Source organism: Haliotis rufescens, unplaced genomic scaffold (genome assembly GCF_023055435.1).
Source record: "Haliotis rufescens isolate VD_foot unplaced genomic scaffold, xgHalRufe1.0.p SCAF_28, whole genome shotgun sequence".
NCBI classification, from domain to species: Eukaryota; Metazoa; Mollusca; class Gastropoda; order Lepetellida; family Haliotidae; genus Haliotis; species Haliotis rufescens.
In genome coordinates, this window is record NW_025963979.1 from 1,719,228 (window position 1) to 1,746,222 (window position 26,995).

The 26,995-nt window shown below is 42.4% G+C and overlaps 1 protein-coding gene across 1 annotated transcript in view; it reads left to right on the forward strand.

Annotated features, from left to right (window-relative positions):
• The window catches only part of LOC124117943 (SH2 domain-containing protein 4A-like), a 273,682-nt gene that overhangs the window by 224,256 nt on the left and 22,431 nt on the right, over nt 1-26,995 (forward strand). Inside the window, exons 8-9 of the mRNA XM_046479961.2 lie at nt 12,483-12,651; nt 16,443-16,597. Coding sequence (XP_046335917.1) covers nt 12,483-12,651; nt 16,443-16,597 — 324 coding nt within the window. The remainder of the gene's footprint in view (nt 1-12,482; nt 12,652-16,442; nt 16,598-26,995) is intronic.

Below are 26,995 nucleotides of genomic sequence, written 5' to 3' on the forward strand. Positions count from 1 at the left end.
TGTGTATCTAGACACACAGTCCAGTCAGGAGAAGTGTATCTAGACGCACAGTCCAGTCAGGAGAAGTGTATCTAGACACACAGTCCAGTCAGGAGACGTGTATCTAGACGCACAGTCCAGTCAGGAGACGTGTATCTAGACACACAGTCCAGTCAGGAGAAGTGTATCTAGACACACAGTCCAGTCAGGAGAAGTGTATCTAGATGCACAGTCCAGTCAGGAGAAGTGTATCTAGACACACAGTCCAGTCAGGAGACGTGTATCTAGACGCACCGTCCAGTCAGGAGACGTGTATCTAGACACACAGTCCAGTCAGGAGATGTGTATCTAGATGCACAGTCCAGTCAGGAGAAGTGTATCTAGATGCACAGTCCAGTCAGGAGAAGTGTATCTAGACACACAGTCCAGTCAGGAGACGTGTATCTAGACGCACAGTCCAGTCAGGAGACGTGTATCTAGACACACAGTCCAGTCAGGAGAAGTGTATCTAGACACACAGTCCAGTCAGGAGAAGTGTATCTAGACGCACAGTCCAGTCAGGAGAAGTGTATCTAGACGCACAGTCCAGTCAGGAGACGTGTATCTAGACGCACAGTCCAGTCAGGAGACGTGTATCTAGACACACAGTCCAGTCAGGAGATGTGTATATAGACGCACAGTCCAGTCAGGAGAAGTGTATCTAGACACACAGTCCAGTCAGGAGAAGTGTATCTAGACACACAGTCCAGTCAGGAGAAGTGTATCTAGACACACAGTCCAGTCAGGAGAAGTGTATCTAGACACACAGTCCAGTCAGGAGAAGTGTATCTAGACACACAGTCCAGTCAAGATATGTGTATCTAGACACACAGTCCAGTCAGGAGAAGTGTATCTAGACGCACAGTCCAGTCAGGAGAAGTGTATCTAGACGCACAGTCCAGTCAGGAGAAGTGTATCTAGACACACAGTCCAGTCAGGAGAAGTGTATCTAGACGCACAGTCCAGTCAGGAGAAGTGTATCTAGACACACAGTCCAGTCAGGAGAAGTGTATCTAGATGCACAGTCCAGTCAGGAGAAGTGTATCTAGACACACAGTCCAGTCAGGAGAAGTGTATCTAGACACACAGTCCAGTCAAGATATGTGTATCTAGACACACAGTCCAGTCAGGAGAAATGTATCTAGACGCACAGTCCAGTCAGGAGAAGTGTATCTAGACACACAGTCCAGTCAAGAGATGTGTATCTAGACACACAGTCCAGTCAGGAGAAGTGTATCTAGACACACAGTCCAGTCAGGAGAAGTGTATCTAGACGCACAGTCCAGTCAGGAGAAGTGTATCTAGACACACAGTCCAGTCAGGAGAAGTGTATCTAGACGCACAGTCCAGTCAGGAAAAGTGTATCTAGATGCACAGTCCAGTCAGGAGAAGTGTATCTAGACACACAGTCCAGTCAGGAGAAGTGTATCTAGACGCACAGTCCAGTCAGGAGAAGTGTATCTAGACGCACAGTCCAGTCAAGATATGTGTATCTAGACACACAGTCCAGTCAGGAGAAATGTATCTAGATGCACAGTCCAGTCAGGAGAAGTGTATCTAGACACACAGTCCAGTCAGGAGAAGTGTATCTAGACGCACAGTCCAGTCAGGAGAAGTGTATCTAGACACACAGTCCAGTCAGGAGAAATGTATCTAGACGCACAGTCCAGTCAGGAGAAATGTATCTAGACGCACAGTCCAGTCAGGAGAAGTGTATCTAGACACACAGTCCAGTCAAGATATGTGTATCTAGACACACAGTCCAGTCAGGAGAAATGTATCTAGACACACACTCCAGTCAGGAGAAGTGTATCTAGACGCACAGTCCAGTCAAGAGATGTGTATCTAGACACACAGTCCAGTCAAGATATGTGTATCTAGACACACATGTTTCAATATCCCTTGTTATCCAAGCACTTATTACAGAAACAACAAGAAGCACGTCTGACTTCACACGTTTACACTAGGAGGCCATGATCTTAAAGAGCCCGGATGTACGGGGATCAGTTATTGTACTGGACAGTGATATGATAGGGAGCGGTCATTACTTGATATTGCAACATCCCTTCTTCTTTAAGAGTCGAGGAGTCCATAGGAAACTTTGGCACAGTCCATGAGTCCATAGGAAACTTAGGCACACACTCCTAGATAATATCATAATTATCCTGGCATCGAAGTCAGTTTACATTATTTTGTTTGAATTAACGTTTAGGGTAGCATTAATTCATATTAATACAGCTATTAAATTATGAAGGCCTCAAATTAGCGTCCATGACCTTACTGGTCTGTAACAGAATAGAATGACTGTTAAATGAGGGTATCAACATATAATTGCTAAACTTGTGCACCATCTATACTCTATACAGTAAAATCTCTGAGATGTTTGGGCAACTTCACTGAACGGCCACTTCTGGTGGTAGTCAGTGGTGTAGTCTGTGCTTGCTTCATGGTGGTTGTCAGTCTGTCGGTCTTCATTGGGGTCACAGGTGGAGTCACAGGAGAAGACTTCTCATTACTCCTGTTACTGGTAGGACTGTTAGATGGCATAAGATGTTCTCTTGACATTAAATGTTTTCTGAATCTCTGTTCTCTTTCAACTTTGACAGGTGTTTGATTCAAAGTGTGTTGTTCAGCTGTTTTCCTCAAATGTACACGGTTACGTCGGAGTATTCCTGAAGGTGTGTCTACCTCATAGCTTCTCTCGTCAAGTCTCTTTAGCACTGTTCCCTTTTTCCATACTTTGTCATTCATAGTGAATGGCTTCATCCTAACAATATCACCTTCTTCTAGTAGCTTTAAATCTTTTGCTGATTTGTCAAAGGCTGACTTCTGTTTCTGCTGTTTCAGATGAAATCTTTCCCTTTCACCGTTCACTGTTCTCGGCTTCAGCAGAGTTTCACTTGTTGGAAGGAGAGTCTTCAATCGTCTGTTCATAAGTCGTTACACAGGACTAGAGCCGAGTCCCTGAGTTGGTGTATTTCTGTAGTCCAATATTGCCATATACTTTTGCTTTCCGTAGTAGTTTCTTTGCGGTCTTAACCGCAGACTCTGCCTTTCCATTGGCTTGATTGTTGTGATGACTTGAGGTTCAGTGCTCTAGGTCCCAATCAATGACAAATTTGTGAAACTCCTCTGCATAGAACTGAGGTCCGTTATCACTGACCAGCTGGTCCGGAATCCCATATCTGGCAAAGTGTGCCTTTAGTTTCTTGATAACTGTAGTAGACTTGGTGTCTGACAGGTAATCCACTTCCCAGAAGTTACTGTAGTAATCCATGGTTATCACGACCCGTGAAGATTCCGGGGTAGAATAGGTCTTCAGCAACCCATGCTTGCCATAAAAGGTGACTATCCTTGTCGTAAAAGGTGACTAACAGTATCGGGTGGTCAGACTCGCTGACTTGGTTGATGCATGTCATTGATCCCAATTGCGTGGATTGATGCTCATGATATTAATCACTGGAACAAACCAACCAACCAACCAACCAACCACGGTTATCAGATAGTCCTTATCATTAAGTGTGAACAAATCTGATGCCACTTTTTGCCATGGTCGTTCTGGTACTTCAGTGGTCTGTAGTGTCTCCTTCTGCTGGTCTGCCTGGTATTTGCAGCACAACTGATGTACTGTTTAATGTCGTCAGGCATGTGAGGCCAATACAAACCTTCTCTTGCACGTCGTAAATAACCTTTGATCCCTAGGTGAGAAGTATGGATCCTGGTTTTCATTGTAGTTATTAGGTTGTGAGGTATGAACAGCCTTTCTTCTCTGAATATGAGACCATTTTGTCCTGTGATCTTGCCTCTACAGTTGAAGTATGGGTATAACTCCATCAGCAAAGAGTCTCCCTCCTTTGGCCACCCACCTAACACGACTTGTTTGAGTTTCTGCAGAGTTTCGTCATTTTCAGTCTCTTCTCTGATCTGCTTGATCCTGTCATCTGTTATCGGCAAAAACTTTGCCATGTTCACCTGACTGAAAGGCTCTTCAATCTTTGGCTCTGTGCTTGGCAAATATGCTCTTGACAATGTGTCTGCCAAAACAACATCTCCACCTTTCTTGTACTTGATAGTGGCATCATACTGTTGCATAGCCAGAATCATAGACTGCAGGCGTCTAGGAGCACAGTTTAAGGGTTTGCTGGTTATTGCTTCTACTAGTTTGATCATTTTCGACTGTAACTTTCAATCTGTGCATATCTGGACTCAGCCGGTGTTAGGGCACGACTAGCATAGGCATTGGCTTGTCTTGTTGTAACAGCACAGCATCGAGTCCAGTGGAACTTGCATCACACTGCAGTGTCAGTTCTTCAGCTTCCGTAACCATTTTTTTCACTTCAGTGAAAGCTTTCTCATATGCCTCCATCCATGTCCAGTCCACGTCACTATGTGTTAATTCTCGAAGTGGTTGCATTACCCCTGACAGACGAGGTAAATATCTCGCAAGGTAGTTGACGAATCCTGAGAAGCGTTGAATGTCCTCAACATTCTGTGGTGCTGGCATTTCCAACACAGCCTTTATTTTCTGTGGGTCACACTTAAGTCCCTGATCAGTGATGATGTGACCAAGAAAGGTAACCTCTTTTCTGCACAACTTAAGTTTCTCCTTCTTCAACTTGATACCAAGTTTCTGACAACGCTGCATAAGGCATTCCAGATTCTTGTCATGGTCAACCTGCGCTGTCATCTTGTCATACCCTGAACCATAGATCAGGATGTCATCCACAATACATTTGACACCTGGTAGTCCTTCCAAAGCTTGGTTTAAGCATTTCTGGAAGATTTCAGGGGATACACTAAGCCCGAATGGTAGTCTGGTCCATCTGTACTGACCAAACAGAGTTCCAAAAGTACACAGCAAACAGGATTCGAGATCAAGTTCAAGATGCCAAAATCCAGCAGACAAGTCACATGTACTGAAGACCTTCGCATTTGTCAGATCTGGCAACACTTCCTCGATCGTAGGCAGCTGATAATGCTCACAACGAAGTGCCTCATTTAAGCACTTGGGGTCAATACAAATTCTTATTCCCGCTGATTTCTTGGGTGCTAGAACTAACGAACTAACCCAATCTGTTGGTTCATCCACAGGTACCAAGACGCCTAGTTTCATAAGACGATTAAGTTCTTGTTTCAATTCCTCTCTGTGTGAGATAGGCACTCTGTTTTGATGTGAAACGCTTAGGGGTATTTCCGGATTCACCTGCAGGTGAACTTTGTCAGGCAAGGTCCCAAGTTCCCCTTCAATATTTTCAGAGTAAGTCTTAATGATAGTCTCAGAATTCCTCTCTTTGACTAATGTTGGTCCTGCCTGTGAAACTGAACAAACAGAAACAAAGTTGTCCACATTCACTGTTAGCAGTCCCATCTGCTGCACTGCTTTGGAGCCCAACAAAGGTACAAGATGATTTGTGTCATCGGACACAATATCAAATTCTACACTGTAAGCCTTCTTGTTTTGGGGTTTTTGAATCAGCAGTCTTGTTACACCAACATGGTGTACCAGTGAACCATTCCACATACAAAGCATTTTCGAAGTGGGTGTGACATCAGTATCAGCATTAAGTAATCTCAGTGGTCAAATGTTTACTGACGCTCCACAATCCAACTGGAATTTTACATTGGTATCATGCTCCACAATCATCTGAGCGAAAATATCTGAGCCGGCGTTCTTTCCAACCTGGCTGCAAACTTCAACATCCGGATCCAATGACACACTGCTGATCACCTCAAGACAATCATCTTCCTCTGCTCCACTGTCTTCATCATCTGAGACAGAGTGAATCTTGCTAACTTTGTTGTTACCATGTCGACAACATTGCTGATAATGATTCCCTTACACAGGGTACATGTCTTTCCATAGGCTGGCGTAAAAGGCGACTAACGGGATCGGGTGGTCAGGCTCGCTGACTTGGTTGATGCATGTCATCGATCCCAATTGCGTGGATTGATGCTCATGATATTAATCACTGGATTGTCTGGTCCAGACTCGATTATTTACGTCATATAGCTGGAATATTGCTGAGTGCGGTGTTAAACAACAAACCAACCAACCAAATCCATAGGCTGGACATTTGCGTCTGTCCATTATGTGTTTGTATCCACAAAACTTGCATATTTTCAAAGATCCTGCCATCTGTGACATGCTTAGCGCTTGTGTAGGTAGAGATTTACCATTCCTCTCTCTGTATTTATAAGACTTGTTTCCTGCTGAATGTCTGCTGACACGGTGTAAATCTTCAGAATTCATGGCTTTAATTCTTACATTGGTTGCTTCAGCACTTCTGCATTTTGCAACGCAAGATTTCAGTGACAGGTATTTTGACAGTATTTTGACAGTGATTTTTAGTTTCCTGTAAAAGCCTTTTCCTGGTGTTGGGGTCTCTGATCCCTGTCACTATTCTGTCCCTTAATAGTGATTCATGTAGACATTCACAAAAATTACAGCTCTTTGAGAGTGTGCGAATAGCTGCGAGGCATTCCTCAAAACTTTCTCCATCTGCCTGTACACAATTGTTCAAAATGTATTGTTCATATGTCTCATCAGTTTCTCCAATTGTGTGTTAATCAAACTTAATAGTAGTCACATCCCTGTGCTCTTCCAGCAAGAATTCCATTGCATTGTAGACTTCTAGTGCATCAGTTCCTATAGAATGCAATAAAGCAGCAGCTTGATAATTCATTGGGTTATCATCTAGTTGTGAGACAATCACAAAGTTCTCCAATTATCTGCCAAATCACCCGACATTTTCAGCGGCAGTGGAGGTGTCAAATCCGGCAACGGCATTCTCCTACCATGCGGTATCTGCGCGCCAACGTGGTCGTCATGTCCGCCCGGTTCATGTTCTTCCTGACCATCTATAATGTTCATGAGTTAGGAAATCGAATGTGAAAATCATGTGAAATGTTCATTAATTCACCAAAATGCACAATTAATCCAGAATAATCAAAATTCTGTAGTCGCAAACCACGTGCGATTCTGCCGAGGTCCGAGAAATACTCACTCGCTTGGTGAACTGTCCCATCCATGTAGGCACCAAACACTACTGACAGTGTCAATTCTAGCAGTAAACATCAACATCAAGTTAATTCCGCACCGCTGCTACCATGTTTCAATATCCCGTGTTATCCAAACACTAATTACAGAGACAACAAGAAGCACGTCTGACTGCACGCGTTTACTCTCGGAGGCCATGATCTTAAAAAGCCCGGATGTATGGGGATAAGTTATTGTACTGGACAGTGATATGATAGGGAGCAGTCATTACTTGATATTGCAACAACATAGTCCAGTCAAGATATGTGTATCTAGAGACACAGTCCAGTCAGGAGATGGGTATCTAGACACATAGTCCAGTCAAGATATGTGTATCTAGACACACAGTCCAGTCAGGAGATGTGTATCTAGACACACAGTCCACTCAGGAGATGTGTATCTAGAGACACAGTCCAGTCAGGAGATGAGTATCTAGATACACAGTCCAGACAACGTATGTCTATCTAGACACACAGTCCAGTCAGGAGAAGTGTATCTAGACACACAGTCCAGTCAGGAGAAGTGTATCTAGACACACAGTCCAGTCAGGAGAAGTGTATCTAGACACACAGTCCAGTCAGGAGAAGTGTATCTAGACACACAGTCCAGTCAGGAGAAGTGTATCTAGACACACAGTCCAGTCAGGAGAAGTGTATCTAGACGCACAGTCCAGTCAGGAGAAGTGTACCTAGACACACAGTCCAGTCAGGAGAAGTGTATCTAGACGCACAGTCCAGTCAGGAGAAGTGTATCTAGACACACAGTCCAGTCAGGAGAAGTGTATCTAGACACACAGTCCAGTCAGGAGAAGTGTATCTAGACGCACAGTCCAGTCAGGAGACGTGTATCTAGACACACAGTCCAGTCAGGAGAAGTGTATCTAGACACACAGTCCAGTCAGGAGAAGTGTACCTAGACACACAGTCCAGTCAGGAGAAGTGTATCTAGACACACAGTCCAGTCAGGAGAAGTGTATCTAGACGCACAGTCCAGTCAGGAGAAGTGTATCTAGACACACAGTCCAGTCAGGAGAAGTGTATCTAGACACACAGTCCAGTCAGGAGAAGTGTATCTAGACACACAGTCCAGTCAGGAGAAGTGTACCTAGACACACAGTCCAGTCAGGAGAAGTGTATCTAGACGCACAGTCCAGTCAGGAGATGTGTATCTAGACACACAGTCCAGTCAGGAGAAGTGTATCTAGATACACAGTCCAGTCAGGAGAAGTGTATCTAGACACACAGTCCAGTCAGGAGAAGTGTATCTAGACACACAGTCCAGTCAGGAGAAGTGTATCTAGACACACAGTCCAGTCAAGAGATGTGTATCTAGACACACAGTCCAGTCAGGAGAAGTGTATCTAGACACACAGTCCAGTCAGGAGTTTATCTAGACACACAGTGGGGGCACGGGTGGCCCAGTCGTCTAAGGCGCCACGATTCGCTGTGCAGAGTTGCGTCCCTTGGGCACGCCAGAAACCTATGATTGTGGGTTTGAATCCCGGTTCGCCCCAATTATGTTTGTAGGTTTGTCAGCACCATACCCGTGCTCGTGGGTTTCACCGAAGTGGTAAACGTCTTAGACCTGCATCACTTCAGGCTTTCCTCCCACATTAAGCTGACACGCCGTGATATAACTGGAATAATGTTAAAAGCAGCGTAAAACCCAACTCACTCACTCACACTAGACACACAGTCCAGTCAAGAGATGTGTATCTAGACACACAGTCCAGTCAACGTATGTGTATCTAGACACACAGTCCAGTCAGGAGTTTATCTAGACACACAGTCCAGTCAAGAGATGTGTATCTAGATACACGGTCGAGTAAACGCATGTGTATCTAGACCAGGGGTCCGGAAAATTTAAAATCCCAATCGGACATTTGCATTTAGGCCACGCCCCCTTCAAATAGCGTATTTTAGTACGACTTTTCACACACATTACAAGTTTACGTATTCATAATATGATGAATTATGAATTGTTTCACCGGACAATTAATAACAAACAATATCATTTTAGATTTACATGGAAAAAATATGTTTGTTTCTGTGATAATAACGATCTGTTAACGTAGTGAACGGTCAAATTAATATTCATGAGTTATATTCATGAGTCTGCTCAAGTGTACGCGTTGTAACATTTGGATTGAGACTATTATCCCATATTTGGTTATCACGTGACCTCCGGGAAAAGTTTTTTTTTAAACTAAAGATTTTTTTAAAAACAAGACAGATAATTTAATCACAAATACTAAAATATCGTTGATAGCAATAGTTATTTAAATACTTTTTTCATCTGTACTTAATTATTGACCATAAAAAAATTGGATATCGATCGTCCGAGAAAGCAAATGGCGGTCAATCAAGATTCAATATACGACTAGCTACTGAAAACAATAAAATCTGCAAATCCTCATTGTATGTCAACCAAGTGAAAGTCGTTAGCCACGACTTAAAAAATGATCGTCCAGACTTTGAGGGTTTGGCAGATCCGCTCGACTAATCTGCATCGGTCGACTGGCTGTCGTCACGCTTTCGCTTCTTGTCTGAGGTTACGTATCGTAGCATTATGAGGATAATGAGGTACATCGATGATGCAAGGTATTAATGTACAGTTGTAAACACCTTTCACTCAAATTAACAAGATGTTCTCAGTAATTAATCCTCGATTAATCAGTGTCAACTCAGTTTATTGCCTATTACAGTGATTGACCGATTGGACTATCATGTAGGTACGATGTATTTACAGCAATCAAAACAAACAAAGCTTGTCAGTGTAGTTAATCTTCATTGTGTTGCAACTGCAGACAGAAACTGCTCAGTCCTAACTGTTGATCATGTCCGGTCAAAATTTAAGAATGTCTGGACAATACTTTTTAAAATGTCCGGTAAGCAATATTTTAAAACGGACATTTGAGATTCCCAATCGGACATGTCCGGCGCATATGACGGTTTCCGGACCCCTGATCTAGACACACAGTCCAGTCAGGAGAAGTGTATCTAGACACACAGTCCAGTCAGGAGAAGTGTATCTAGACACACAGTCCAGTCAGGAGAAGTGTATCTAGACACACAGTCCAGTCAGGAGAAGTGTATCTAGACACACAGTCCAGTCAGGAGATGAGTATCTAGATACACAGTCCACTCAGGAGATGTGTATCTAGACACACAGTCAAGTCAGGAGATGTGTATCTAGATACACAGTCCAGTCAGGAGTTTATCTAGACACACAGTCCAGTCAGGAGTTTATCTAGACACACAGTCAAGTCAAAGGATGTGTATCTAGACACACAGTCCAGTCAGGAGTTTATCTAGACACACAGTCCAGTCAAGAGATGTGTATCTAGACACACAGTCCAGTCAGGAGAAGTGTACACAGTCTAGTCAGGAGAAGTGTATCTAGACACACAGTCCAGTCAGGAGAAGTGTATCTAGACACACAGTCCAGTCAGGAGAAGTCTATCTAGACACACAGTCCAGTCAGGAGAAGTGTATCTAGACACACAGTCCAGTCAGGAGAAGTGTATCTAGACGCACAGTCCCGTCAGGAGAAGTGTATCTAGACACACAGTCCAGTCAAGAGATGTATATCTAGATACACAGTCCAGTCAAGAGATGTGTATCTAGACACACAGTCCAGTCAGGAGATGTGTATCTAGACACAGAGTCCAGTCAGGAGATGTGTATCTAGACACACAGTCCAGTCAAGAGATGTGTATCTAGACACACAGTCCAGTCAGGATATGTGTATCTAGACACACAGTTCAGTCAGGAGAAGTGTATCTAGACACACAGTCCAGTCAGGAGATGTGTATCTAGACACACAGTCCCGCCAAGAGATGTGTATCTAGACACACAGTCCAGTCAGGATATGTGTATCTAGACACACAGTCCAGTCAGGAGTAGTGTATCTAGACACACAGTCCAGTCAGGAGAAGTGTTCTTAGATACACAGTCCAGTCAGGATAAGTGTATCTAGACACACAGTCCAGTCAAGAGATGTGTATCTAGACATACAGTCCAGTCAAGAGAAGTGTATCTAGATACACACTCCAGTCAAGAGATGTGTATCTAGACACACAGTCCAGTCAAGAGATGTGTATCTAGACACACAGTCCAGTCAAGAGATGTGTATCTAGACACACAGTCCAGTCAAGAGATGTGTATCTAGACACACAGTCCAGTCAGGAGATGTGTATCTAGACACACAGTCCAGTCAGGAGAAGTGTATCTAGACACACAGTCCAGTCAGAAGATGTGTATCTAGACACGCAGTCCAGTCAGGAGAAGTGTATCTAGACACACAGTCCAGTCAGGAGAAGTGTATCTAGACACACAGTCCAGTCAGGAGATGTGTATCTAGACACGCAGTCCAGTCAGGAGAAGTGTATCTAGACACACAGTCCAGTCAGAAGATGTGTATCTAGACACACAGTCCAGTCAGGAGAAGTGTATCTAGACACACAGTCCAGTCAGAAGATGTGTATCTAGACACACAGTCCAGTCAGGAGAAGTGTATCTAGACACACAGTCCAGTCAGGAGATGTGTATCTAGACACACAGTCCAGTCAGGAGATGTGTATCTAGACACACAGTCCAGTCAGGAGAAGTGTATCTAGACACACAGTCCAGTCAGGAGATGTGTATCTAGACACACAGTCCAGTCAGGAGATGTGTATCTAGACACACAGTCCAGTCAGGAGAAGTGTATCTAGACACACAGTCCAGTCAGGAGAAGTGTATCTAGACACACAGTCCAGTCAGGAGAAGTGTATCTAGACACACAGTCCAGTCAGGAGAAGTGTATCTAGATACACAGTCCAGTCAAGAGATGTGTATCTAGACACACAATCCAGTCAGGAGAAGTGTATCTAGACACACAGTCCAGTCAGGAGAAGTGTATCTAGATACACAGTCCAGTCAAGAGATGTGTATCTAGATACACAGTACAGTCAGGAGAAGTGTATCTAGACGCACAGTCCAGTCAGGAGAAGTGTATCTAGACACACAGTCCAGTCAGGAGACGTGTATCTAGACACACAGTCCAGTCAGGAGAAGTGTATCTAGACACACAGTCCAGTCAGGAGACGTGTATCTAGACACACAGTCCAGTTCAGGAGAAGTGTATCTAGACACACAGTCCAGTTCAGGAGAAGTGTATCTAGACACACAGTCCAGTCAGGAGATGTGTATCTAGACACACAGTCCAGTCAGGAGAAGTGTATCTAGACACACAGTCCAGTCAGGAGAAGTGTATCTAGACACACAGTCCAGTCAGGATATGTGTAGAGTCTGTTTTTCACCATGACATCATACTATTCACATGGGAGCAGCCCCAGTCTATTTTGTCTCTTTAATTTACTTATTATGTACTGTTCTATGTCTGGGTATATATGACATATTAAGCCATAAATTATTGTTTGTTTCAGAAAAAAAATCAAAAGAGGCTGAACAAAAGATGCGTGAATTAGCCCGCAAGGCTCGTGAAGAATATAAAGAATCAATGAAGAGGACAAATCAACTCATACAGGCAGCAAGAGCATTTTCTGATAGAGGCAAAGCAGGCAGTCACACTGAAAGACCACCTGTGCCTCCAAAGTAAATGTCAATGATTTCTTAATCTGATACAGCTTATTGCAAATTCCCTATCTCTTTGATCCAATAACACAGAACCCAAAATGTGCATCTCGGTAATATGTTTTGGGGGTAACAGAAATGTTGACAATGTGAGACTCTTTCAGGCGACTAGGTGGACAGTAGATGTCATGAAGAGGTCATTGCAGAAGGGTTGTCATAGCCATAGCTGTTCCACACCACTGTGGTGACTACTGTATGTTCTACTAGTATTAACATGTTTTATCAATTTGAGCACATTTGAGAGCTTTGGCGTTCTCCAAGTTCTTGCTGTCATCTAGATTATTTTCCCCTGCAAGGAGGCAGTCACCGATACTAGCCTACATGATGCTGTCTTCTACTAATCTTCTATGGCCTCTTATTGCTACACAGTGCTACTGCACTGTCTGCTGTCCTGGGATAAAAAGATTTATTTATTGTGCCCAGTCCTATAGTGAATGAGTATGGTAATATGTTGCTTTAAGCAATATTCCAGCAATATCACGGAAGGGGACACTAGCAATGGGCTTCACACATTTTTTCCATGTGGGGCATTGGATCCAGGGATCCAAGCAAACGCTTAACCTTTAGGCTTCCCCCCAGTCCTAAAAGAAGACAAAGGAAATGTTTGTGAACTAAAGAAGTTTGCAACATGGTATATCAGGATAAGAAATAATTTACATTCCCTCGTCTAAAGGTTTGGCGTGGCTTGCAGATAATGGAAAAGTGAGGGTTCCAGGGAACTTGGACCTGGTGGAGAGGCATGGTTCTTTTTTTGTTCTGTGTTAAGGGATTGAAGAGAGGGAATTTGCAATATGTTGTATCAGGATAAGTATATTAATATCTTAATATCTTAATATATTCATATTTTTAAACTTATCTCACACTTTGCATTTCTCCCTTCTTCTTCAATCATATGTGGGAAAGTGCTTGAATCATGTTTCAAGCTGCTAAAACTAAAAATAGCCACCCAAGCCCCCCCCTGCATCTCCATGGTTACGTCCAAAAGCTAGGTCAATTACGTGCCTCTCGTGCACGCTGTGCCTGCTTGAACTGACCACGTGTGCGCCTCTACCAATTCATTCTCTTTCTCATCGCCACCGTGTGGTGACATGTTTGAAAACATCACAGAATTATTGTCCTTCGCCAGTTTGTTCGAGTATCTTAAATAGAAAAATATGGGAAAGAAGGACGATCAACGTCCTGCTTGTAAAGAATGCAGACGTACCTATTCCACGTCGGATCCCCACTCATTATGTTGCGACTGTCGGGGACAGTGCACCCTGGGTTCCCGATGTGCGGAATGTCATTCCCTAACTAACTTGGCTTTTAAAGTTTATCTGCAATGTTTTCGTCGTCGTATTGCCAATCAGCGTTCCAAAGCCAGGGATTCCAAAGCTAGTACCAGCTCATCATGCCTTAAAGACAATCCTATCGAACCTGTAATTTCTGTCACAGACGACACCATCTCAGACAGTTTCTGTACAGACGACTTGTCCTCTCTCGACCTGTCTACAACTCCAAAGCAAGATATGCAGGTCGATGTGCGCTCGGTCAGTCTGATCTCGGGTCCTGCTCTCTTTATACCAGCGACAGATTTCTCCAGTCCTTTCAAAGTCCCTCTCTTGGATTCGGCTAGCTCTGCACCCCCCCCTGGGGGCTAGAGATACGGTCGTCATTACGACTACAATCGCTCATCCATTCCTACAAATTAGCCGACCAAGCTGCTCGTTTTCGGCCTCCTTCGTGGGACCTAAACGTTATTCTTCAACACCTGGTTTCCGGTGATTACGAACCACTGACGGAGAAGGATTTCGAGACAGTTACGCTGAAGTTTTTTTGTTGGCTTGAGCCACTGCCGCACGGGTTAGTGAAATTCATGCTTTGGATGTCACTAGGGTCCAGTTTGACAGATCCGGAAGTGGCTAAGCGTTCCTGGGGCTTCGTTGGGATTTTGTGGCAAAGAACCAACTTCCTGGACAACTGGACCGGCTATTTACGATTCCCCCGCTCTCGGCTATTTTGGGATCGAACGACCATGAAGACCTCTCTTTGTGCCCGGTTCTAGCGCTTCGAATATATCTCGATGCGTCGCACCTCCACAGACGTTCCCGGAAGAGACTTCATCCCATTGTCAACCGCGTCTACATCTACATCTACATCCTTCTGGCTCCGCTCCATCATTCTGCGAGCGTATACTTTCGCTGGGCTGCCTCCACCTACAACATCCAATCCTCACGAGACTCATGTGGTTGCTTCCACCTTGGCCCTCCAAAGTAACTGCACCCTTTTAACCATCATGGAAGGGTGCTTTTGGAAGTTTGATTGTTTGGGTTTCCCAGATTGAGTCCCTTTTGGAGGGTGGATTAGCTCATCTGTAGAGACTTTTTAGTCTTAATTTACGATTCACCATTCGGTGCGGCCGATCAAAACAAAACAAAACAAACACAACAACGAAAAAGATTGGTGTCCCGAACCTTTATTCCGCTCACCTCTGCCTAAGGCATCTGTGATGTAGGGTTTTGGTTCGAAGGTCCATTGCTATGGAATACTGTCGATCGTTCCTCTTCTCGTTTTTGGTACGCTTCATACACTCGAACATGTTTGATAACCATGACAAAGCGTTAAAAGAGTTACCAAACCTAGCGCACTCTATGGTCCGTGGGAGATAGTTTCTGTAGTTTGTTTGAAGAACCGATGCCCTTCCAGGATCGATTTCAAGTCGTCTGCCATTTCGCTTATGCGTTTACAGCTACGCGGTCGTTCAATATGTACGATGACATACGGGAAAAAACGTTCGGCATGTATACCAGATCTCATGCTGTTTCGTTTGAGTAACGTATCGGGATCATTAAGACTGATTGATCGTGTGTATTTTTTCCCGCTCACGAGTTCATGTCTTTAGACGCTAGAAAGTTTTTTAAAATTCTGAAACAAATTCAAAATTACACTGTCTAGAACCAGCTTCCTCGTGCATATCTCATGGTTGTAGTCTATACAGGCTAGGGTATCTGCGGCCCACCATCCAACCGTGGGATAAAATGCAAAGTGTGAGAAAGGATAAGTTTAAAAAGTTGGAAATTTTAGTATAAATTGTATATTTATATACTTATCCTATCTCACACCTCACATGCGATAGGCCCACCCGACCATCCCCGCATCTCATTTACTCTAGCCTATTAAGCTCTGCGAAAGAGAATGAATTGGTAGAGGCGCACACGTGGTCAGTTCAAACAGGCACGGTGTGCACGAGAGGCACGTAATTGACCTAGCTTTTGGACGTAACCATGGAGATGCAGGGGGGGGGGGCTTGGGTGGCTATTTTTAGTTTTAGAAGCTGGCAACATAATTCAAGCACGTTCCCACATAGGATCGAAGAAGAAGGGAGAAATGCAAAGTGTGAGATAGGATAAGTATATAAATATATGATTTATACTAAAATTTCCAAATTTATTTAATTTTAAGACAATATTGTTGTGGATAGCCACCTAAGTTGTCTTTAAGCTTCGGTTAATTAGGTTGCTGTCTACATGTTTGAAACTAAATAACACAAGTCATGTGATTACCTCTATCTATCTCACAGTAAACAATGTGAACATTGCTGTAAGTTTTATGGATAAGTTTGGAAGTGTTGCATGTTTGAATGTGTATGCTGAGTTAAGTAACATGTTTTCAATTAGAGTATGTAGCATGTCCAGGAATACTATGAGAGCCCATGTCCTACAGAAGCATGCTTACTTGTTATACAGTTACTTACATTTTGTGAATTGTTACAGAAAGCACCTAACAAACAGGTCGTCTATAAAGAGGTGGACAAACCGACCGTCTCGGCCACCTGGTCGTGCAGCAGTCGTTGCCTGGTTCCAGCTGGAGGAGAGGCCTCGCGGTGCAGGTCTTGACAGAGACAACAAGATAGCAACATGGTTCCATGGTCAGTTCACACCTTAGTTAGCAGCCTGGTAGGATCAACTTGGATTTGTTACAACTGCCATGTCAGCAAGTGAAACATGTCTCGCTGTAGAGTCGTGATCGTTTAGTTCGGATAGAATATGCTCACTTCTTCTGAAAAAATTATAACAATATAGTAACGGCCATAAATTATATTAATTATATATAAATATTACATGTAGTATCATATGACAAATAAACACAATTAAAACAGTTTTTACACATGTACCTAACATAGACATTACTCCTCCACCACATAACATACAATATAAGGTTACAATTGTACCAATGATAAGGTTACATGAACAATATACACAAAGACCAAATATAAGATAGGTACGCATTAAATTGCAATGAATAATGAAGAACGAAGTCTGGTTTATTTTACGATAAAACATGTTCTATCATCAAGTTATTTTTTAGGGTGATGTGTCAATTGAGTTGTTCCCATAAATGTAGCTGGACAGCGCAGATAAATGAAATGGCCAAACAATTGCACCCAAAAGTGGGAAAGATAAGACAATTAGTATTGGGAGAAAAGGTACAGATAATTGACGTGACAATTATGAGAATATTAAACTTTAAAAAATGAAGTTGTCAGACATTGCTGAGGTCAGATTGTATTCAGGGAGTCATCATTATTTAAATACAGGTAAATGTTTTTAAAGCTTGTACAATTTATTGACATCCTTAAAAATACTGTTCAAAATCTTGATATCTCATATAAGAAATAAATGACTCATGGTCATTGTTTATCGTACAATAAAACACTGCAGGGAGAATAAATTTGTTGTTTATTCCTTAAATAAGATAGTTATTACTTGATAATGAACCATACCTATTTGTAGAATTGAGCCTTATGAGAAAACATGGTGCCTGGATCTAGACAATCGTCGTCATCGCCCATGTTTAACGAACCTATTGGTTTGAGAAGTTGTGACAGTCCAGATGAGGATTGTCGGACCATTCATCACTCTACGTCATTTGATGGCAGGCGTGACGATAGTCAGGATCAGGATCGGGAGCAAGCATATCTTCGTCCAGAGAAGAGCAGGAGCAAGTGTAGAGGAGGGATCGATCACTGGATCAGCAGGATTGTCCTCACATACCTGCTTCATGGGATCACCGGACTCAGTTATCTCCGTTCACTCAGTCTGATATTTAAGCTTAGGTGCAGGCCATGTCTACAGCTCTTGGTGAACGTGGCTTGCATCCTGACATGACACTCAATCCATGTGTTGCTTCTATGTGGTACAATCACTTTCACTGTGGACTCGTTCAGCTGATGTTGAACCTACACCGACTGTACAACCACATGAATCTGAGGACAACACAGATCAGCCCCTACAGGATTCGGAGACTCTTGATGCACCGATCACACCTGCTGATAGGTACAACAGTGTCAAGTTGGGCCTTCAACAAGGCCTTTCAGACGAAGCTTGTCATTCATGTTTCTTCATGTCATCTCAGAAAACAGAGACACTCACCTTACCTCTTGGTTTGAGCAGGAACTTGGACACAGCCTTTTCTCACTTTAGAAAAAATCTTAAGGACAGTGTTTGCAATATGCACCTGCCCGTAGGCAATTTAGGTGACAATTTATTTGTCACAATATGCTGCAGGACTTGAAGAGTTTAGTCAAGGCCTGCAGCTTCTCAAGTATTAATTCCAAATTGATAAACTGCAGTCCTGTAGAGTAAGGTTAGATCTAAAGCCAAAAGATGCAATAGCGAAGGCCAAACTAACTCTTTATCTGAAAGATACTTACGTGTATATGAACACAGCAGCAATCAAATCAAAAGTGTAAAAATCAAACACCTACCCTACTCACACATTTGAGCCCACAGAGGGACAGGTCAGCTGAAATTGCCAAGAAAGAACACTTAAAGCAACAACAAGAACTAAATTTTTGAAATGTGATGAAAATGCTACATTATTATTCAGCATCATGTGTGGAATTAAACCATCTAGTTGGGCACTGTGTAGAATTAAACCATATAGTTGTGCACTGTGTAGAATAAACCATCTAGTTGTGCACTGTGTAGAATTAAACCATCTAGTTGTGCTCTGTGTAGGGTTAAACCATCTAGTTGTGCACTGTGTAGAATAAACCATCTAGTTGGGCACTGTGTAGAATAAACCATCTAGGTGTGCACTGTGTAGAAATAAACCATCTAGTTGTGCTCTGTGTAGAGTTAAACCATCTAGTTGTGCACTGTGTAGAATAAACCATCTAGTTGTGCACTGTGTAGAACTAAACCATCTAGTTGTACACTGTGTAGAATTAAACCATCTAGTTGTACACTGTGTAGAATTAAACCATCTAGTTGTGAACTGTGTAGAATTAAACCATCTAGTTGTGAACTGTGTAGAATTAAACCATCTAGTTGGGCACTGTGTAGAATTAAACCATCTAGTTGTACACTGTATAGTTAAACCATCTAGTTGTGCACTGTGTAGAGTTAAACCATCTAGTTGTGCACTGTGTAGAGTTAAACCATCTAGTTTTGCACTGTGTAGAGTTCAACCATCTAGTTGTACACTGTGTAGAGTTAAACCATTTAGTTGTACACTGTATACTTAAACCATCTAGTTGTGCACTGTGTACAATAAACCATCTAGTTGTGCACTGTGTAGAGTTAAACCATCTAGTTGTGCACTGTGTAGAGTTAAACCATCTAGTTATACACATTGTAGAGTTAAACCATCTACTTGTACACATTGTAGAGTTAAACCATCTAGTTGTACACTGTGTAGAATTAAACCATCTAGTTGTGCATTGTGTAGAGTTAAACCATCTAGTTGTACACATTGTAGAGTAAAACCATCTAGTTGTACACTGTAGAGTTAAACCATCTAGTTGTACACATTGTAGAGTTAAACCATCTCGTTGTGGACTCTGTGTAGTTAAACCATCTAGTTGTGCACTGTGTATAATTAAACCATCTAGTTGTGCACTGTGTAGAATAAACCATCTAGTTGTGCACTCTGTAGAGTCAAACCATCTAGTTTTGTACTGTGTATAATTCAACCATCTAGTTGTGCACTGTGTAGAGTTAAACCATCTTGTTGTGCACTGTGTAGAATAAAGCCATCTAGTTGTACACTGTATACTTAAACCATCTAGGTGTGCACTGTGTAGAGTTAAACCATCTAGTTGTGCACTGTGTAGAGTTAAACCATCTCGTTGTACACTGTGTAGAGTTAAACCATCTAGTTGTGCTCTGTGTAGAGTTAAACCATTTAGTTTTGCACTGTGTAGAATTAAACCATCTAGTTGTGCACTCTGTAGAGTTAAACCATTTAGTTGTGCACTGTGTAGAATTAAACTCTCTAGTTGTGCACTGTGTAGAATAAACCATCTACTTGTGTACTGTGTAGAGTCAAACCATCTAGTTGTGCTCTGTGTAGAGTTAAACCATCTAGTTGTGCACTGTGTAGAGTTAAACCATCTAGTTGTGCACTGTGTAGAGTTAAACTATCTAGTTGTACACTGTATAGTTAAACCATCTAGTTGTGCTCTGTGTAGAGTTAAACCATTTAGTTTTGCACTGTGTAGAATTAAACGATCTAGTTGTGCACTCTGTAGAGTTAAACCATTTAGTTCTGCACTGTGTAGAATTAAACCCTCTAGTTGTGCACTCTGTAGAGTCAAACCATCTAGTTGTGCACTGTGTAGAATTAAACCATCTAGTTGTGCACTGTGTAGAGATAAACCATCTAATTGTGTAATGTGTAGAGTTAAACCATCTACTTTTACACTGTAGAGTTAAACCATCTAGTTGTACACATTTTAGAGTTAAACCATCTAGTTGTACACATTGTAGAGTTAAACCATCTAGTTGTACACATTGTAGAGTAAAACCATCTAGTTGTACACATTGTAGAGTTAAACCATCTAGTTGTACACATTGTAGAGTTAAACCATCTAGTTGTACACTGTAGCACTAAACCATCTAGCTGTACACTGTGTAGAATTAAACCATCTAGTTGTACACTGTGTAGAGTTAAACAATCTACTTGTACACTGTGTAGAGTTAAACCATCCAGTTGTGTACTGTGTAGAGTTAAACCATCTAGTTATGTACTGTGTAGAGTTAAACCATCTACTTGTACACTGTGTAGAGTTAAACTATGTAGTTGTGCTCTGTGTAGAGTTAAACCATCTGCTTGTACACTGTGTAGAGTTAAACCATCTACTTGTACACTGTGTAGAGTTAAACCATCCAGTTGTGTACTGTGTAGAGTCAAACCATCTAGTTGTGTACTGTGTATAGTCAAACCATCTAGTTGTGCACTGTGTAGAATAAACCATCTAGTTGTGCACTGTATAGAGTTAAACCATCTAGTTGTACACTGTATAGTTAAACCATCTAGTTGTGTACTGTGTATAGTCAAACCATCTATTTGTTTACTGTGTATAATTAAACCATCCAGTTGTGCACTGTGTAGAATAAACCATCTAGTTGTGCTCTGTGTAGTTAAACCATCTAGTTGTGCACTGTGTAGAATTAAACCATCTAGTTGTGCACTCTGTAGAGTTAAACCATTTACTTGTGCACTGTGTAGAATTAAACCATCTACTTTTAAACTGTGAAGAGTTAAACCATCTAGTCGTACACTGTAGAATTAAACCATCTAGTTGTACACTGTATAGAGTTAAACCATCTGGTTGTACACTGTGTAGAGTTAAACCATCTAGCTGTACACATTGTAGAGTAAAACCATCTAGTTGTGCACTGTGTAGAGTTAAACCATCTACTTGTGCACTGTGTAGAATTAAACCATCTAGTTGTACACTGTGTAGAGTTAAACCATCTAGTTGTGCTCTGTGTAGAGTTAAACCATCTGCTTGTACACTGTGTAGAGTTAAACCATTTAGTTGTGCACTGTGTAGAATTAAACTATCTACTTTTAAACTGTGTAGTTAAACCATCTAGTTGTACACTGTGTCAAGTTAAACCATCTAGTTGTGTACTGTGTAGAGTTAAACCATCTAGTTGTGCACTCTGTAGAGTTAAACCATTTAGTTGTGCACTGTGTAGAATTAAACCATCTACTTTTAAACTGTGTAGAGTTAAACCATCTAGTCGTACACTGTGTAGAATTAAACCATCTAGTTGTACACTGTATAGAGTTAAACCATCTGGTTGTACACATTGTAGAGTTAAACCATCTAGCTGTACACATTGTAGAGTAAAACCATCTAGTTGTGCACTGTGTAGAGTTAAACCATCTACTTGTGCACTGTATAGAGTTAAACCATCTAGTTGTACACTGTATAGAGTTAAACCATCTAGTTGTGCTCTGTGTAGAGTTAAACCATCTACTTGTACACTATGTAGAGTTAAACCATCTAGTTGTGCTCTGTGTAGAGTTAAACCATCTGAGTGTACACTGTGTAGAGTTAAACCATTTAGTTGTGCACTGTGTAGAATTAAACTATCTACTTTTAAACTGTGTAGAGTTAAACCATCTAGTTGTACACTGTGTCAAGTTAAACCATCTAGTTGTGTACTGTGTAGAGTTAAACCATCTACTTGTACACTGTGTAGAGTTAAACCATCCAGTTGTGTACTGTGTAGAGTTAAACCATCTAGTTATGTACTGTGTAGAGTTAAACCATCTACTTGTACACTGTAGAGTTAAACCATTTAGTTGTACACATTGTAGAGTTAAACCATCTAGTTGTACACATTTTAGAGTTAAACCATCTAGTTGTACACATTGTAGAGTTAAACCATCTAGTTGTACACATTGTAGAGTAAAACCATCTAGCTGTACACATTGTAGAGTAAAACCATCTAGTTGAACACATTGTAGAGTTAAACCATCTAGTTGTACACATTGTAGAGTTAAACCATCTAGTTGTACACTGTAGAATTAAACCATCTAGTTGTACACTGTGTAGAATTAAACCATCTGCTTGTACACTGTGTAGAGTTAAACCATCTACTTGTACACTGTGTAGAGTTAAACCATCCAGTTGTGTACTGTGTAGAGTTAAACCATCTAGTTATGTACTGTGTAGAGTTAAACCATCTACTTGTACACTGTGTAGAGTTAAACCATCCAGTTGTGTACTGTGTAGAGTTAAACCATCTAGTTATGTACTGTGTAGAGTTAAACCATCTACTTGTACACTGTGTAGAGTTAAACTATCTAGTTGTGCTCTGTGTAGAGTTAAACCATCTGCTTGTACACTGTGTAGAGTTAAACCATCTACTTGTACACTGTGTAGAGTTAAACCATCCAGTTGTGTACTGTGTAGAGTCAAACCATCTAGTTGTTTACTGTGTATAATTAAACCATCTAGTTGTGCACTGTGTAGAATAAACCATCTAGTTGTGCACTGTGTAGAATAAACCATCTAGTTGTGCTCTGTGTAGTTAAACCATCTAGTTGTGCACTGTGTAGAATTAAACCATCTAGTTGTGCACTCTGTAGAGTTAAACCATTTAGTTTTGCACTGTGTAGAATTAAACCATCTACTTTTAAACTGTGTAGAGTTAAACCATCTAGTTGTACACTGTGTCAAGTTAAACCATATAGTTGTGCACTGTGCAGAGTTAAACCATCTAGTTGTGCACTGTGTAGAATTAAACCATCTAGTTGTGCACTGTGTAGAGTTAAACCATCTAGTTTTTCAGTGTGTAGAGTTAAACCATCTAGTTGTGCACTGTGTAGAGTTAAACCATCCAGTTGTGCACTGTGTAGAGTTAAACCATCTAGTTGTGCACTGTGTAGAGTCATTGCTATCTTAAGTTAAAGGGCATTCCACCCTCTATATCTCCAAGGCTAGCATTTTGGTAACCCTACAGTTATCCCTTGATCCATTCTAGCGGTTCTTGCGATCACAGTTATTTCACCCTTGATTTTTATTGACATTTTACCTGCAAATCCAATGTCGACATCAGAGAAAGGGTAAGGGAGGTAATCAGCATTACACAGAAAACAAAGCATCTGCCAGTTTAATGTACTTGAAGACATCTTTTCCATGAAAAGAATTTTTAGGACTTTTTTTTGTGCGTCAGTCAGTTTTTCAATGTTGAATATCTCGCAAACTCGAGCAAAATGAATTGGTCTGGCCAGCCCAGCACTGAGGGTGGTTTGTAAATCACATTCTGATTGGTATGTTTGACCGAGTAGTCTAGCCAGTCAATTTGGCAAAAAGCAATCAAGGGCAGGTAGTTTTAGACTGCAAGACCCAAGAGAATGGATCCAGGAGTTTGTATTGTGTGATTTATATTCTGCCCATGGTTTGTGTTTTCATGTCTTACCTACTATATTTGCCATTGCATCAATATTCAACACTTGATGGTGGCTTTTTGTCACGGTAAATATCAGGCGTATTGTTGTTCCCATTAACCATTTTGAATTCACTTTGTTGCCATGCGTTTCATGCGTTTTGTATTCTTTGTGTGGCTTGGTACTTCACTTATATTGTTGTACCTATACTTCCTTATGGTTATCAAAGTTGGGTTTTTCCACTTTCTTTGCGTAAGTTGTCCTTTGACACAGCTAGTTGGGATTGAAATTATAGCATACCTACACAATTTGGGTGGGAATACATAGTGACTTAACCTCAGATATATTGCTCCGTTGTGCCACGGTAGACTTAACAGCGGAGGAGCCACCATGATCTGCAGCAGGTGCCAGAGGGGCTGTGGGCCTCAGAGATACTAGGGCTGCCAGTGGAGCCGTAACAGTGCAATGGTAACAAGTCTGTCTGGGACCCCCACCCTTTGTGTCTCAACTGCACTGATATTTGCTCAACAGCTAAGAAAGGTAGCACTTGTCTACCACTGTCTCCCACATGAAGTACTTGAAAAAGCCCTGAAACTGGCTAAAAAGATGTCCGACTCTTCTGAGCCTGCCACCTTTCCTCCAGCTATGGTTACGCTGAAAGCCCTCCATGTCTACACCTCTATGACCGTCTTCTCCAGAGAATCATCTCTCTACATCTGCAGGTCAACCAATCTACCTTCCTAAGTGTTGGTTTCTGCCCCAGAGACATCTCAGGCGCCCCTTCACATGATGTCCACTATGTTCCAGCAGCTGCCAGCACCACTGCTTACGTCTCCTCCGACACCCCCAGTATCTGTGATGCCCACAGCTCCTCTGGCACATGCTGCAGATCATGGTGGCGCCAACACACTGAAGTCCACGTCTTTGCACTTTGCACATCATCCCACAAATCTTCCGGAAGTGGGAATTATCAGCTGGGGCGCAATTCCCTCAAGAACTGTGGTCAGGACAATTCAGCCTTTTGTGGCAGAAATTGAGTAACAGACAGGCAGGTGGGGATTTATCAGCCTTGCCGGGACTGACAACAAGGCAGAAGTGGTCGAAGCAGACCTCACATCCCCAGTAGTTCCAGTCGTCGACACACCTGTAAGTGAGAGACTTGGACGATATTGGCAGAATTGGGACATCTTGGAGGATCCATATGTAACCAACATCCTGCTCCAGGGGTATTGTTTCTCACTAATATACCATCCTCTTATGATGTAAACACCCCTATCTCCTACACAACATGAGCTTCGTCAACACATTGATAACCATAGAGGTCATAGACTCCCTGGCCATGACACCAGGCTTCTATTCCCCAATATTCCTCGTGCCCAAGAAGGACTAGGAACGACTATGAATGATACACAACTTGGCTACATTCAACAAGCGCTACCTAGAGCGCCTGCCATACATCCGCATGTCAACATTGATGCTGCTCAGGACCAGAATCCATGTCAATGATTCCTTGATCAGCTTCGACATACAGGACGCATACTTGCACGTATCAATCCACCCCAGTGTCAGGAAGTTCCTCTGGTTTATCTTCAATGGCATCCAGTACCAATGGGCGGTGCTCCCATTTGGCATTTCTACGGCCACTTGGCTATTTACATGAATCACCAAGCTGATAGCCACCTACCTCTACCTGAGGAATGTCCAATTTGAGGCGTATATAGATGATTGCCTTCTGAACCATAAGAACATGACAACCTTTATCTTACACAGGAATTTCATTCACTTGGAACAGCTCCTTCAGCACACTCAGGTCGCCATCTTGACGGACAACATCACTGTTGTCTTGTGCCTATGCAGTCAAGGAACAACTCACTCCCCTTCACTGTTACAAATTACATTCCAGTTCTTTCGACTGATTCGTCAACATCTTGGCCACCCAAACATAGAACTGTTTGCAACCTGTCAAAACATCCTGATCTTGACCTACGTATCTCCGGTACCGGATCCTCAGGCTTGGGTGATCGACACACACAGCATCCCTTGGGAAGGCCTCTAAACAAAGGCTTTTCCGCCACCTGTGCTTCTTCCCAGGGTACTCCAGAAGATCAAGTCGACCCGGAACCTTATTCTGACTTTGGTTTCTTCTTGGTGGCCAGCTAGGAGCTGGTTAGTGTGGCTCATGGAAATGTCCATAGTCAACCAACTTGAACTTCTAGGTTAGCCCAACCTGCTCATCCACCCACACAGCAGGCTACTCAATTGGGCTCCAGACAGGTTTCATCTTCACGCCTGGTACATTTGCCAAGGGCTATTTTGCCAGGGCACCAATAACCTTGGCACACAGACCCTCTACCAGGATCCTCTACGACGACAAGTGGCATTCGTTTGAATGTTTCTGCAAAGATAAACATCAAGATCCCACCACTACGTTACCTCGGTTCTTTGCTGAATTCCTTCTATTCTGCAAGAAGCACCTAAAAGGCAGTATGATCAAGATGTACTTAGTGGCCCTAAATTTGGTCTTAGCTGTCCCAGAATATCGTAAGATGACTAAGATTCCGGAACCTCAAGCCTTCACTCAGCTTCCTTTTACAACCTTACCAAGAAGGCCTCTTGGCTCTGGCTTTGACAGCACAGGTAAGCGAACTGCACTTGCTGGACATCAGCAGTGTTCGATTTGAGCGCAAGGCACATGGGGCTGTTCATCTTGTGCTGTGCTGCGACTTCATAGCCAAAAATTAACTCCCTGGACAGCTGGATAGATTCTTCACCATCCCAGCTCTCTCTTCGATAGTGGGTGTCGATAGTAACTCCTCCTCTGCACAGTTTGTGCATTGAACATGTTTTATCTGGCACTCCAAGGCACGGCGGGGTGTACGACATCTTTTTATCCCCCGCAGCGTGAAAGCGCGAAGCGGGGGATATAGTATTCACGACCGTCCGTACGTCCCACCTGTTTGTTGCCGCGATATCTCAAGAACTAAACACTGGATTGTCTTCATATTTGGAACTATGGTGTATATACAGACTCCGCAGACACCAGTCGGTTTTGGTGACCTTGATCCCATTTTCAAGGTCACAGCAGACAAATCTGCTTTTAGAGTTGGAAAACGGTGTTGCCGCGATATCTCAA